Source organism: Syngnathoides biaculeatus, chromosome 13 (assembly GCF_019802595.1).
Source record: "Syngnathoides biaculeatus isolate LvHL_M chromosome 13, ASM1980259v1, whole genome shotgun sequence".
In the NCBI taxonomy this organism is placed as follows: Eukaryota; Metazoa; Chordata; class Actinopteri; order Syngnathiformes; family Syngnathidae; genus Syngnathoides; species Syngnathoides biaculeatus.
Genome location: NC_084652.1, coordinates 17,151,253 through 17,165,939, shown reverse-complemented (window position 1 = coordinate 17,165,939; position 14,687 = coordinate 17,151,253). Strand labels below are relative to the sequence as shown.

General features: G+C 42.1%; 1 protein-coding gene and 1 long non-coding RNA gene across 9 annotated transcripts; one reads left to right on the top strand and one right to left on the bottom strand.

Annotated features, from left to right (window-relative positions):
* Positions 1–1,508: 1,508 nt before the first annotated feature.
* On the top strand, positions 1,509–10,982 carry LOC133511269 (uncharacterized). 2 transcript variants are annotated; one of them, XR_009797847.1, is made up of 4 exons: positions 1,509–2,126; positions 7,569–7,703; positions 7,941–8,139; positions 10,805–10,982. It is a non-coding gene; the product is annotated as an uncharacterized LOC133511269 (long non-coding RNA). The 2 variants fall into 2 exon arrangements; XR_009797848.1 differs by lacking the exon at positions 10,805–10,982 and adding an exon at positions 10,533–10,802.
* Positions 4,674–13,887, bottom strand: LOC133511250 (cyclin-Y-like). 7 transcript variants are annotated; one of them, XM_061840004.1, is made up of 11 exons: positions 13,725–13,863; positions 10,966–11,015; positions 10,818–10,892; positions 8,964–8,998; positions 8,767–8,864; positions 8,298–8,333; positions 8,174–8,231; positions 7,986–8,108; positions 7,543–7,709; positions 7,117–7,279; positions 4,924–5,456 (listed from the first exon to the last, which is right to left on the bottom strand). In XM_061840004.1, the coding sequence occupies exons 3-11, from the start codon at positions 10,879–10,881 to the stop codon at positions 5,322–5,324; spliced, it is 879 nt and encodes a 292-aa protein (XP_061695988.1). In that variant the 5' UTR covers positions 10,882–10,892; positions 10,966–11,015; positions 13,725–13,863; the 3' UTR covers positions 4,924–5,321. The 7 variants fall into 7 exon arrangements, with proteins under 7 accessions (XP_061695986.1, XP_061695988.1, XP_061695991.1 ...); XM_061840007.1 differs by having other exon boundaries at positions 13,720–13,841; XM_061840002.1 differs by lacking the exons at positions 4,924–5,456; positions 10,966–11,015 and adding an exon at positions 4,674–4,894 and having other exon boundaries at positions 13,725–13,887.
* Between the last annotated feature and the right edge of the window lie 800 nt (positions 13,888–14,687).

The window sequence follows — 14,687 nt, the reverse complement described above, 5'->3', positions numbered from 1 at the left end:
GTTTAGTGTGCCTTGAGGCACGCCCTATTCTCCGCATAATTACAGCGGGAGTAATTGGCCCCAACTGCATTGTGCAGTTTTTGTATAAGAAAATTTTAACTGGTAACTGCACTGAATTGGATAAAGTTTTCCCACTGACCGGGATGGAAAAGAAAAAGCCCATGTTTAACACCCAGGTCGCAAAACAAAATTTTACGTGTCTGAAATTACATGGAACTGGCGCAGGGATCGGTCGAATCCCAGAGCCATGGTGTATTGAGAATATGTCTCTGCCAGCAGGTACACCCCTTGCACGTGTGGATGTATGGCTGTGGTGTGGAGGAAAAGTGTTATATGATAGATTGCCACCCAATGCCTCAGGTAAGTGCGCCCCGGTTACTCTGATCATGCCAGTTAGCGTGACGGCAGTGGATCTGGAACATACCCAGTGGGACCAGATTAATAGATTAGGGAAAGCCCCATTTTTAAATAGAAGGAAAAGAAATATGGCCGAATGTCTTAAACAAGGGGATCTGACATATATTGATCCAATTGGGGTGCCCAGAGTGGTACCTGATAAATATAAATTGGTAAATCAAGTGTCAGCAGGATTTGAGAGTATCTTCATATGGGTAACAATTAATAAAAATGTGGACAGGATTAATTACGTCCATTACAATGTTCACAGATTGGCAAATTTCACCACTGAGGCACTGACAGCAGTGCACGAACAGCTGGCAGCCTCATCATTAATGACATTCCAAAACAGGATAGCTATTGACATGCTATTGGCAGAGAAAGGGGGTGTGTGCAGCATTTTCGAGGACCAGTGTTGTACATTGATCCCCAATGTGGTATGAGGCACGGCAATGGGCATTCACCAGGGCATTGGATGGACTTCGGACACTGAGTAAGAAAATGAAGGAACACTCAGGAGTGGATACCAATTGGTACACTGAATGGCTGAGTATGTTTGGAAGCTACAAAGGTTTGATCGGCTCTGTGCTAGTTTCTATTGCTGTGTTTGCGGCTATCATGGTGCTATGCGGATGTTGTTGTATACCATGTATTAGGTCTCTCACAGTCCGGACAATCGAGCGGAGCCTGGGACCGCTCCCACCAGGTGGACAGTACATCATGCTTCCACAGAAGGACCCCCGGGAGGAGCAGACGGCTCTCGCCCTCCGGAGTTTGGAGTGTGAATTGTCGGCGGTATGGCCTCAGTGGGCTGAGGCCATGAGAGGGAATAAAGGAAATGAAATGTATAAAAGTTAATCAACAAGGCGATGTATTTGCAATACTGCTTAATGTGTGAAAGTCTGTGGATGAAAAGTTGCAGTGTGAGAATGTGGCAAGAAAATGATTACAGCAGATAGCATGCTAGAACGGAATGTTCTCGACGGTTGGTTGTGACCACAATCAGGTGTGGGCCGACGCTTGACCTAGAGGGAGACGGGAGAAACAAAACGTCAACAACCGCAGGCGGGAGGAGTCGGCCCACCATCCTGCCGACCAAGAAACACCAAAGAGAGCGCTAAGGATAACTGCAGGAGACACATAACCAATAGTGAATTAGTAGATTGTACTTTTAAATTGTCCTGGGCAACTCGGATGTGGAGTACGTCGGCTGGAGGGAACGGAGACGTACAGGGTTGTATTGAGAGGGACCCAAGACCCAGGTGTTTGTACTAGTTTTGAAGGAATAAATCCACTCGCGTGTGAAAATGCCGGCTTCCTGGTCCCTTCTCTTGCAGAACGAGCGCGCAAATTGTTCGATGAGTGGTGGTCGGGTAAGGTCACAATTTGGAGTCAGATGATTAACGGACTTTTGTATTGATCTAAAATAATATCCAACACGCCATGAAAATCCTCTCGAGGGATTTGTTTTCGAGAAGAAGCAGGAAGTGACGTACATGGCAGGGCCGCTCTCAAGTGGACTCGTTTGTTTCTTTTAGTTTTACCTCCGGGAAGGTAGCTCCTTGTTCCTTCGTGTTAGTTAAAATGCCAGCTCGTTGCATTGCTGGACATGGCTTGAACACTTGGGAGGATGGATTTACCCTTCATAACTTTGCAAGAGACCCGGTTCGTCGTGAAAAATGGATTGCATGGGTGCAAAGGACGAGAGCTTCGTGGGTTCCAAATGAGAGGTAGGTGTGTATACAGCTACTAAAAAAAAAATAGTTTGGGGCGGACCACGTAATCGGTCTCTCATAACATAACAAAAGATCCGCGTACGTATGACAGGTGTGCTAAATGTGTCGATGTGCGCATTGGACGGCGTCGGGCTTGTGCCGAAGGCTGCTGCTTCGGCTCACGCAGCCTTTGGGCTCGTGGACGGCGGCGGCTCTGATGAACACTGCCAACAATGCCCCACTCAGCGGTGTGCGGCGGGAAAGCACCCCAGCTCTAAGGTGTAAGGTGAACAACCCAGTAAAGCAGCCCAGCTCAGCTGAGTGATAAGCCACCTCGGCGCCGCGTACGCCGTTCATGGCCTCGGCGAATACTGCTCGTTGCGCTCGCAGACAGCTGAACAATGCTGCCGACAATGCCGCCCTCAGCAGCATGCGACCACAACGTCGTAAATCTCCCCGGCTCAACGGTGTTGTTCATCGCGGACGGCGGCGGCTATAAACAACGCTATAAAGCGGCCCGGCTCATCACCACCGTGGAAGGGAATCGGACGGGGAGGCGGTTTGGCCATGATCGCATATCATCTGAATATGGCTTGAAACCATAGGGTAATATTGCCCTGGTAACTTCACTCGGTTGTGTGAGGTTCTCTTCTTCGAAAAGAGCTTCCTTCTCAGAAGGGGCGTGTTCATGTCGCATACAAGGGTCCACCGCGTGTTTTCAATGGCGAATGTCCGGATGACGTCACGGACAGGGGATGCAGCAAATACGGCGACCACTTGGATGTCGTCGAGTGACACTTCCACAACTTTGCGCATGGATGATGCGCTCTCCGCTCATATTTATTTTTTCATATAGACATTGAAGTGAATAACATGTATTTTTCATTACAATATCTATTTTAGTATGTTTAGAGGGATAACACTTGACCTTTAAGTTACCTTGTATGTAGGGCAGTGCCAGGTTCCTTTGGGTGCTCTCCCAAGTTTAACACATTTTAAAGGAAACCATTGAAAGGGACAAGTACCGTTGTCACATCTGATCATTTTATGTCAGCCTTAGGATAACAATACTGAAACTCAACATTTTCAGGAAGAATGGTTGCTTCGACAGCTGGCTTTGAGTAGTGGTGCCCGAGTAGCTCTGGCAGGATGCACAGTCTGAAGAAGCGTTCTGCTTTCACCACAGTCATCTCCCAAAACTCTGCGTTGGGTGTGATCCTTTCAAAAAATAAATCTTCTTCCATTTAAGCTGTGCTTGTAGATGGTAATAATATGCATGGTCATGCTTCAGTTGGATATTTCCATAAATGCTTTCCAGACAGAAATATTTGTCCCCAATGGCATCCTGGAGTCTCTTGTAACGTTGATTTTATGGACACTGGGTGAAAAAGTGTAGAAAGCACAATATTTAACAAAATGAAATTCTGTTTCTGATGCAGACATATGAAAAGTCTAGAGGATATTAAAAAATGTTTTTTCATTGCACCATTATAAACCCAACAAATATATAGCCCCCCTGTATGTTTGTATATTTATTCTTAAACTTATTGTATGAAAGGCCGATTGCCCAAGATAGTGAATAATTAATAATTATAAAAAAAATGAAAATTGCACATACCTTTAATTCATTGCAACCTGTTCCACAGCAATTACACCGGGGAATTCCATCAGTTGAGACACCCAAATAGGGCCACTTTCTGTTGCTATCAAATATATGCCGACAAATTAAACTCACCCTGCCAAGGATCTAGATTTTGTCACCTGATAATGTCTTGCAGGAAAGTGGTTGCACCCATCCGGAAATGAAAAAAATTGTACGCGTCTATGCTTTTCCGGTTTTTTGCCTGGTCTCCGGTGCAAAATAATGTTTGTAATACTAGGTAGTTTATTATGTCTGGATATTCTACTACAGGGAAGTCTTTCAGATCCTTTGAAAGTACGTCGTTGTGGAGAGTATACAGATCGATATCTTCACAGAGTTTGATCTTCTGTACATATCTAGCTTTGGCGACATCATCGAATGAATCAAAGTAGGCAGAAAACACCCGCCGCTCGCTGCTTACACTTGGGTCTGTGGACGTTGCCATGTTGTCGTCTGCAACGCCTACCTTGTCTGTAGAAATGGCAGCGATGCAATTGACGGCGTATTTTTATCACGTGATTGCAACCCCAGAATTGGGATGTCTCCTTAAAGTAAAAAGTGAAGAAAATTTAAAATTTGGATAAAAATATGAGGGCATGCGAGAACTGAAAAAAAACACGCATTTGTACAAAGCACTGGGACAAAAAGTGAGGAAAACGTGGAGTTTAGTCTAAAGAACTTGGAAGAAAGTGAGAATTTCGTACTAAATTTGGGCACATCTTTGAAGGGAATAGTCAGGAAATGGGGAGGTTGGACCAAAGTATTGGAGAACGCATTCAGGTTACAAAAATCCAGTAACAAAGGGGAAAACCTACTTCCCTATTGGAAGTAAAAGAGCAGAAGACACTAGAACTGATCACTCTTCTCAAGTGCTTTTATTCAACTCGTGAGAAAGAAGCAAGTTGAAATAGGAGTTTTCAAAGTTCTACAATCTACTGTAGTATGAAAATAGAAATATATAAATCAAAGCTGAGTGGCATTGCTGAGGTAGCTTGACAAATTGGAGTTCAACAACATGGTGGTTTTAGGAGAGAATGGCGGGAACCCACGCATCTCCATCCACGTGGTCCACGCTGGCCGAGCGCTTTCTGGAGGCTCGCCGCGCGTCCTTGAACGTGTCGTCACTCAGTCTAGAAATAGCCTGAAGACATAAAGCTTCCTCTTGTTAAACTTGTCGTCTTTCGAGGTCACCTTCCTTGTCAGCGTTATCACTGTTTAAATTTAAACCAGTTATCTTAACAAAAAAATGAAAAACACCAGGACGGTAGAAATCTTCAAAAATCCTGAACAGAAGCATCAACACTAGTTTCTAATGTTAGCTTCCAATGTTCGAAATGTACCTCTAATGTTGGAGAAAGGAAGATTAAGACTAAGGAAGACTAACATTATATTCCAAATGTTAGCTCAAATGTTACCTATAAGATTAAGAGTAAAGTTAGCTTCTAATGCTAGCCTTTGAAGTTAGCCTTCAATGTTAGCATCCAAAGTTAGCATTAAATGTTAACTTCTGTAGTTGGCAAGTTACCGGTGATGTGAGAGCTAAGGAAGACCAACGTTAGATTCCTATGTCAACTTCTAATATTAATACTAATGTTAGCACTATGAAATCCATCCATCCATTTTCTGAGTCGCTCGTCCTCATGAGGGTCACGGGAGTGCTGGGGCCTATCCCAGCTGTCAACGGGCAGGAGGTGGGGTACACCCTGAATTGGTTGGGAGCCATTCGCAAGGCACAAAGAGACAGACAACAGTCACAATCACACCTAGTGGCAATTTAGAGCCTCCAATGAATGCATGTTTTTGGGATGTGGGAGGAATTCGACTAACGCCAAAATAAAATCTTAAAATGATATCGGTCCAATGTAGTAATGCATGAAGCTTTTATTTTGACGGTGACCCTTTCAGCGCGTTGGCGGAGTGTCACCAACCGTGAAATGGTAAAACACTCGCAGCAGTCGTTGTAGTGGCTACCTAGACTTTAACTTTTCGGCTGGCCTGACCGGAATAAAAAAATAGCCAGAGTAAATAAAGAAGGGAATCAAAACTGTCGAGTTCTTTGCAGTTTGTGAACAGAGACATACCCTTCCTTGACAGTTCAATACATTGATGAGGATTTTTAAATGAGAATATGCTGTTAAAAGCCCATTGTTATTGCGTTTTATGTATTAACCGTATTTGCTAACTTGCGATTCGTGATTGCACTTTGTCATAGCATACTTATTCCGTTGAGCCTTAAGCTTCAATGATATCTTCCAAGGTTAGCCTCCAACATTAGTTGTCAATATTAGCATCTGTCATTAGCTTCTAAAGTTACCTTCCAAGATTATCTGACGTTAAAACTAAGGAAGATGAGCGTTGGATTCTGAACTTTAGCTCCGATGTTAGCTTCAGGAAAAACACCAATTTTATCAACTGTCAATGTTCACCTGAAGTTTTATTTTACCGCAGTTTCCACATTACATCTCTGTAAGAGCTAAGGATAACCAATGTTAGCTTTTGATGTGAACCTCGAGATGTTAACCTCCAAGGTTACGTTCAAAATTAGCATCCAATGTTGGCTTCCAATATTAGATTCTTAAAGGGGAAATCTATGGCTTTGCATGAACAGTGTATCCAATAGGTCATGTAATACGTACCCTATTTTGACAAGGCGGCGGAGGCCATTAGCTCCGGGCGCCGAAGGTAGTCTAAAGACCTGCGCCGCCGCCGAAGATCGGCTCACGGCCTCCCCGGACGCCGAAGCTTGCCTCACGGCCCGCCTTCTGTATGGAAGTATTCCTCCGTCTTCCCGATCGACCGAAACTGCTATTTCTTCATCAGATGAGGATAAATACGAGAAATCGGCGCTGGGCATAAATGGTGTCCCATGTAATCAAGCCTTTGTTGCGGCACGGTCTAAGTCACATCTGCGCACGTAGGTCATGTGACTCGCAAAAAATGGTAGCCCCCCTGAAAATTTTTAATTGTCGATAAAAAATCTTCTCGAAACACTATAAAATGAGTGAGGATTTAACATAACAATGTCAAAATAGGGTACATATTACATGACCTATTGGATGCACTGTTCATGCAAAACACTGGATTTCCCCTTTAAGTCAGCTTCCAAAGTTACAGCTAATGTTAGCACTATGGATGACCAACATCAGCGTCTAACATCTTCAATGTTAATATGAAGATTATAGCTTGACGTAAGCTTCCAATTGACACCTTAACATCTTATTAGTCATCATTTTTTTAGTAATGCATTATTAATATGTTGTTTATGCGTTGTTACCGTATGAATAATGTGTTTTCATGTTAATATCACTTCTTTTTTTTTTAACATGAATGCTAAGCATGTTAGAGGTAGTGCTGAGGAGGTACCTCGAGCTTTTGGGCCTTGTGGTGGCTGAGGGCCTCCAGAGGGATGCTAAGACTGTTGGCCTCTGAGAGCGAACGCAGGTCGAAGTAATACTTGACGTAAACGCTAGAGGGCACATTGATGTTAAACTGCACGAGCTCCAGGAAGTGACGCTCCAGATTGTTCCTGTCAGACAAGAGAGCAATCACGATATAGATGTGTCACTCCACTTGTACTAAAGGTGTTACCCAAGCCAGAGCCCAGGAATTTGTCTCATGAAGAAACAAATTGTAGGCTACATTAAGGGCACTATATAATATATTAATTAACTTGCACTCGCTACATGTTCCAACAGCACTATAAAATGGCCAACTCAGTGTGTGACACTATAAAGTGGCTACGGCATGATGAACGCAGTCCAGACACTCAAACAGTTGGTGCACACGTACATGTCAGCCACGGCCATGTCTTTCAGAATGTGACAGTAGTCCACGTTCCACACAGCCTGGTCATCCCACACTTTGGATGCCAACAGGACAGCTCCCAGCACCATACGCCTCCACGTACCAGGACTCATGGAAATCTCTGCGTATGTCAGCAGCCTCTCCAGGTACACCTGACACACAAAACCTCCATAATTAGTCACAATTGTACTCGTACAGTCTTGTAAAATGATGTTGGGTTACATTTCTTTATAGTCGAGTGCTTTATGATAATGAAATGTTACATTGCATTAAGAAATGTTACCTTGTGTTATGTGTCGTGTGGTACATCAGTATATCTTATAATATCTTGCAGCCCCGGAATATGTTATTTGTATTTTTGTTGTTGTAAAATAAAATCTAAGGTGGGACAGCGAGCTACGCTATAACGACACAGAATGGCTCCTCACCAGCATGACGATGGCGCACTCGGACCTGAGCTGCGCGGCACAGAAGAGCGTGCGGACAAAGCAGTAAACCTGCCTCTGCTCCGGGTCTCGACGATCATAGTCGGCGGGCACCTGCCTTGATCTCTGCGGCCCAAAAGGAGAATTGAAGCTAAATGTAAGGAAACAAAACAAATGGTAAAACATCTCACCGAGAGAGGGTGAAGCCGCTCGTCAAAAATGTCGAGGAGAGGCATTCCGTTGTCATCTCTGAAAGGAAACATTCAAGTAATTAATCAATCGGTAAATAACATCGAAGACAACATTTGACCTCACCTGTTTTTGATGTGGTAGTAAATCGCCAGTGCAACACTGCAAATTGGAAAAATATTATCTGGACACATTATTCGCGGTGCACAGTGGTGGAGCTGTAAAGTGTTGGCCTCACAATTCTGAGGGTAGGGTACACCCTGAACTGGTTGCTAGCCAATCGCAGGGCACCTAGAGACAAACAGCCGCACTCACAATCACACCTCGGGGCAATTTAGAGTATCCAATTAGTGTTGCATGTTTTTGGGATGTGGGAGGAAACCGGAGTGCCCGGAGAAAACCCACACAAGCGGGGCCGGGATCAAACCCTGGACCTCAGAACTGTGAGGCCAACACTTTACAGCTGCTTCCCCGTGCTGGCCTATTTGAATTAATGTACCAGTATTTCAATTCTGTGTCAGCTTTTTAGCACTCACAAGCATTTTGTACACAAATTGCACATTCTCCTTCTAAAGATTTAATATTATCATCGTACCATTTGATGGTGTATTTGAGGTGAGGCCTGGTGACTGTGTTCTCATCAAGAAAGATGGTGGAGCAGGAGCTGTACTTGCACCTGCTAGTCGGACCACGCTACCACACAGGTGGACATGAACGTGCACAAATAGGGACTCTCATTAAAGGGCTAAAAGAAGCGATTGACTGCTGCTGGAGACGATGGTGATAACTCACGTAGCGGATAAAATGGATCCTCTTGTTTTCTCGCACTGCAAAAATGAAAGAAAAAGAGTTTATAATTTAAGATATTTGCTGATAACGACCAAACTTTCAGCACAATATTGTGCTTATTTATGGAGGTAAACCATTAAACACTTTTTCACCGTTCCCATTTACCTGATTTTTGGGGTGAGGCACTTTGGTGTCCAGCACGAGTCGAATTTGCCTGCGTTCATTTGGCCTAATTGCAAAGTGCACTGAGCTAGGCTAGCCTCCTAAAATGATGGTCCGCTGGCATGACCGCTTTAGAGTGCCTCGTTGTCCATTGTGAGTGTGTACACCATACATTGCTGTACGATATATTGCAGTACAATGGGCTACAGTATGATACATTGTGGTATGATACGTTAAGGCACAATACATTTTGATACAGTACAGTATGGTGCAGTGCATTAAGGTAAGTTGTGTTTTGTTGCAGTGTATCACGTTGTTGGCGGTTATGTTGCATGATGAGATATTATATTGCAGTATGTTACATGACAAAATTTGACATTTTATTACATTCCAGTACTCCCCATGCTCTGGCGAATCTCCTTACATCATGGTAATTTACCAGCATATTCCCATACAGTGCGGTAACTTTCATTGGAGTTAGCATGTTCTCCCCATGCCCGAGTGAGTTTTCTCCGGGTATTCTGGTTTCCTCCCACATCCCCAAAACATTATTGCAGGTTAACTGAACACTTTGAATTGCCTATTAGCGTGAATAAAGCTGTGAATAATTGTTTGTTTACACAGAATGTGCGTTGCGATTGGGTGGCAACCGTTATAAGATTTGCCCGCCCTCTTGCCCAAAGTCATCTGTGATAGGCTCAAGCACACTTTTGACCCCTAGTGAGGAATCTGAGCATAGTTGGTATGGAAAATGGATGGATGGATGTTTTGTAATGGGTAATGGTAAAGTGTAAGTTTTGTATTTCAGCATTGAAGCATTTTTTGGGGGGTTGGGGGGGTAGATGGACCTATATCAGTCTAAAATGATTTTGTAGGGTTTTTTTCATGCCCTAAAATAACTAGCACAGTTCGAGGTTACTGTAAATATTTTTAAATCTTGAAAAAAGTTTCACATTTTATTTAAACTTTCCACACCGGTGTGCCTGGTCATGGTGACATTGTTGAAATGCAGTACTCATCATAGTTAAGTCGTCTTTATGAGCCGTGAGGAATTTGTGTGCTTTCTAGTTCCAAATTTATTGTCAAAGGTGAGTGTAACTGACTGTAACAAAAATAGCATGTTCCAGACTACAAAGACTTGTTTTTTGTCCTCCTCAGAGTTAATGCCCCCATGTTTCTCTAATCCGGGGGGGGAAAAAGAGAGAGAGAAGAGAGAGAGAGAGAGAGAGAGAGAGAGAGAGAGAGAGCGAGAGAGAGAAGAGAGAGAGAGAGAGAGAGAAGAGAGAGAGAGAGAGATCTCTCTCTCTCTATCTCTCTCTATCTCTCTCTCTCTCTCTCTCTCTCTCTAGCTCTCTCTCTCTCTCTCTCTCTCTCTCTCTCTCTCTCTCTCTCTCTCTCTCTCTCTCTCAGGTAAACGCCAGCCGATTCTGGATCAACAGACTTTGTCAACACAGCATTTTAAGTGACACATGGACACTATTTGTAGGCACATTGTTCAATCTGGAATTTCCTTTTTAACCAATATCGGTTATATCAAGGTCTGTTTTGTCGAGGCTCCACTGTATTTTTAGATGGGTTATGTTGTGTTAGATTTTACATGTTGCAGTCCATTTAAATAATGGACTGTGTTGCAGAGTTAATAGTTATATGTATATGCTTTTTTTGTCTTTTATTTTTTTAAGTAAATGACCTCACCGTCATTCATGGATTTGCTGAGGAAGATTGTGCCACTCTGTGGATGATCTGCCGGACTCAACATCGTGTCCAACTCTGTTGATGCACACAATGAGGGTTTCAAGATGGAATATCAAACCACAACAAATGGAAATGTGACTTCTCTCACATGTTATCCTGTTTTTATACCCATGGATCCAGCTGAGAGGTCTTAACATCCTTGAAAATGGGTTAAAAAAAAAAAAGGGGTTATTATTGTGGCATTATGTATTGTGCAATCTGTTGGCCGGTCCCAAGCCCGGATAAATGCAGAGGGTTGCGTCAGTAAGGGCATCCAGCGTAAAACTGTGCCAAACACATACGAGCGTTTATCAAACAAATCCCATACTGGATCGGTCGTGGCCCGCGTTAACAACGCCCGGCGCTGTTAACCTGCAGAGCGTCGGTGGAAATTCGGCAACTGTGGATCGAAGACAAAGAAGAGGAGGAAGCAGCTTAGTCGGCAGAAGAAGAGGAAGGCCCAGAGCCTACAAACGAATGTAGGGACTTTGAATGTTGGGACTATGACGGGAAAAGATTAGGAGTTGGTTGACATGATGATTAGGAGAAAGGTTGCTATATTGTGCATCCAAGAGAGCAGGTGGAAAGGTAATATGGCAAGGAGCTTAAGAGCAGGGTTTAAATCATTTTACCATGGAGTAGATGGAAAGAGAAATGATGAATTAACAAATTTCACAACATACTTTTTAAATGTTAAATCCATATGTAAAATTAATTGTGTACTTATTTTTGTCAATAAATCAATTAACCTATTGTTTTAGTTCAAATGTGCATGTAAAATAGTTGTATTAATAAAATAATGATTCTCGTTTTCGTTTTGTATTACTTATTTTAAATAAAATTAAAATTAACAAACCTGGTTTTAATTACAAATTTATATTTTAATATATATATATGTAAATGTTTTTACAGTTACTTTAATAATTTAAAATCTGATTATTTTGTGTTTTAAATAATGAAATGGAAAAAAATGAATTTTGTTTTGTTAAAAATGGGTAGAGAAAAAAAACATCAAATAGTGTAACAAAAATGTTCAGCGGGCCAGATTCAAGAACAGAGCAGGCTGTATTTGGCCCACCATCGTTGACCATGCTTGACGCTATAGATTTGGCAGGTTGAACCAGAAGCGCAAGCCGTGTCGGCGGTGCTGTGCTTGGATATGTGCCTCCACCAGTAAGCTTTAAAGAAGACTGTCGGTGGTCGCTGAAAGAGGAGACGCTGTGTGGTGAATAATTCATGACCAACACAACACCTTGCCTGCTAGCTGATAAATCAACTATTATATCCCCGCCTGGGCTTCTTGTTTATTCCGCTCAACACTGCTTGGTTTTTCTATTCACTGATCCAAAATGGTGGTGAGGACCAGTTTATACTCACACAGGAAGTTTTTATGAAAATGATGGCAATAACATGACACTGTTGCCCTAACCCAAAGCATCTTTTTACACATTCAGGGAACAGGAAGTAATTTTCTTTAAAGTCATTTTTTGTTATTGCATCTCGTGACATCAACAAATCCAGCAACTGAGCTGGATCTCCCTGTCTTGGAGTACCAACAGAAGTGCATCCAATTATTTTCAAATACATTTCAGATGTTCTAGAAGGCTTTCCTTGACATTTTGTTTTGCTTTCTACCAGAAGCTGAAAGGCTTTGGGCTAAACAAACTGCTGTTTGCAACTATTTATAATTTCCTCCACCTTGAGTTTGATCCATCTGAAGGAAAACAGATTCAAAACATGATGTTACACCTAATGTACCGGTTTCTTTCGGTGATGACCAGTGTTGTGTTTGTGCCAAACATACTTTTTGGAAATATGGCTTAAAAAGTTCAACATTGGGCCATAACACATTTTGTTACATGCATCTGTGAATATTCAAACCTTATTTTTGTTTCTTTAAGTCTTCCATCTTCGCCAATTCCCTTCTCCTGGCTGATATTTCTGAACAATGACATCGGCCTTTGTTGTATTTATTGGGGTTAAATAGAATCATATTGACTTGTATCAAGTGTATTCTGGCTCCCATTTAACATAGGTTTGAATGTGTAGCAGTCAGGGTTTCATGCAAACAAAAGGCAACATAAATGTAAGTCTGCAGTTCATTAAGAAAACCACTGAACAAACTGCAAGTAATAGAAACAAGAAAGGAGCGGCTGACAAGAAATTATTGCCCCATCCATCATTTAGGTTGTCCATCCCCTCTCTACGCTATATACATATTGCAGCACATACACTCTCTACATATACCTCATTCTATATATATAATATTTAGACTGAATGTATACTTTAAATCATTGATTCGCAAAGATGTGTATGGTTAACACTAAGGGTGCATGGTCTCCATCTAGTGGTTTGCAAAAGAATCACTGCCCAACCATAGATTAGTTATATTTCACTTTTTAGTACAATATATCTGCATCTAATCTGTTTGTTTTCATCTTTTTTAGATAAGTGCCATTGTTTCGGTTTAACTTTTATATGGAATATGTACATTTTAACAGAATCATTTTGAAATAGTGCTCGGCTCGGTGGACAACTGGTGAGCACATCCACCTCACACTTGTGGGGTCAAATGCCAAAATTCCCATGTGGAATTTGTACGTTTTCCATGCGCCTGTATGTGTTTTCTCCACGTACTTCAGTTTCTTCCTACATTCTAAAAACATGCATGGCAGGTTGATTGAAGACCTTAAATTGTCAATAGGTGTGAGTATGAATGTGGCACGGGTAGAACGTTGTATTAAACTGTATGCAGGCAATAAATACATGGTACATTTTCCATGTAATTGACTGCATAGATTATATACTGTTTACGGGGAATTCACCATAAATATAGGAGTTGGATAAGAAATGTTGCGCTCACATTACCGTCCATGTTCTCGATGTCACTGATGTGTTGCAGGTTGTTTATGAGGAGAGTCTGCTCCTGCCGCAGGTTCGGTTCCGGTTCGGGACGGTCCTCTTCCAGTCTGGAGTGAACTTTCGGGGTGGCGGGGACGCAGCAAGAGGTTTTGCTGCCCATTCTGGACTCCTCCGGATCGCCGAAACCTCCCACATGAACGCAACATGGAGTCGCTAGATTGGCAGGGGAAATTGTGACACCTGCTGGTGAGCTGAATGGACTCCCTATTACTTTATGATCATGAAGTTGTTTGGTTAAACACATTCAAGAATGTTATTTTATTTTATTTTTGCCTTTTGCTAGTGGCTGGTCTGCCCAGCATTTGGTCATGCCAATTTAAATTAGTCCAGGAAATCAAATTAATAAATTGCTCACATTTAACAAGGAGATATGTCACACTAGCTTGGACAGGCACCAGCACTCCAGCCAACCGAGTAATGTTCTTAGAGGGGGGAAACATTTTCAAAAATCTATTTGAAAATTGACATGGAAATACACACTGGAGAGAACCCTTTAGCATGCTCATTTTGCGGTCAAAGATTCACAGTTCAAACAAGTTTAAACTAAACGAAGAAAAAGAAAATACACTAGAGGAAAAAAATGTCCCTGTTCAATTTGTGGGAAAGGCTTTACTTATATATATAATATATATATATATATATATATATATATATATATATATATATATATATATATATATATATTCCTTTCACTTGAAGTGATCAAAAAACAGGTCCTAGTATAAGTAAATCAACTACAATGCTTTTTTGTTGTTTATTTTTCATATATGAGCATGTGCTTGTGACTTGCCTCTTCTGTCAAAGTTTGCCCAACCCCGCTTTCAACTGTAAGCCAATGCAGTACTTATTTACAGATCGTTTGGTGCCGATCGTGAACTCGCACAGTTTACAACAAAGAAACTTCTTCTT

Bases quoted from the DNA above. Each gene is read 5' to 3' on its own strand.
- LOC133511250 (XM_061840001.1), bottom strand. From the start codon at position 13,878: ATGGGCAGCAAAACCTCTTGCTGCGTCCCCGCCACCCCGAAAGTTCAC. The intron at 8,865-8,963 runs GTGAGTTATCAC...CCTGTGTGGTAG, and splicing joins GGATCCATTTTATCCGCTAC to CGTGGTCCGACTAGCAGGTG. The intron at 5,457-7,116 runs GTACCTCCTCAG...CAACCAATTCAG, and splicing joins ACAAGGCCCAAAAGCTCGAG to GGTGTACCCCACCTCCTGCC.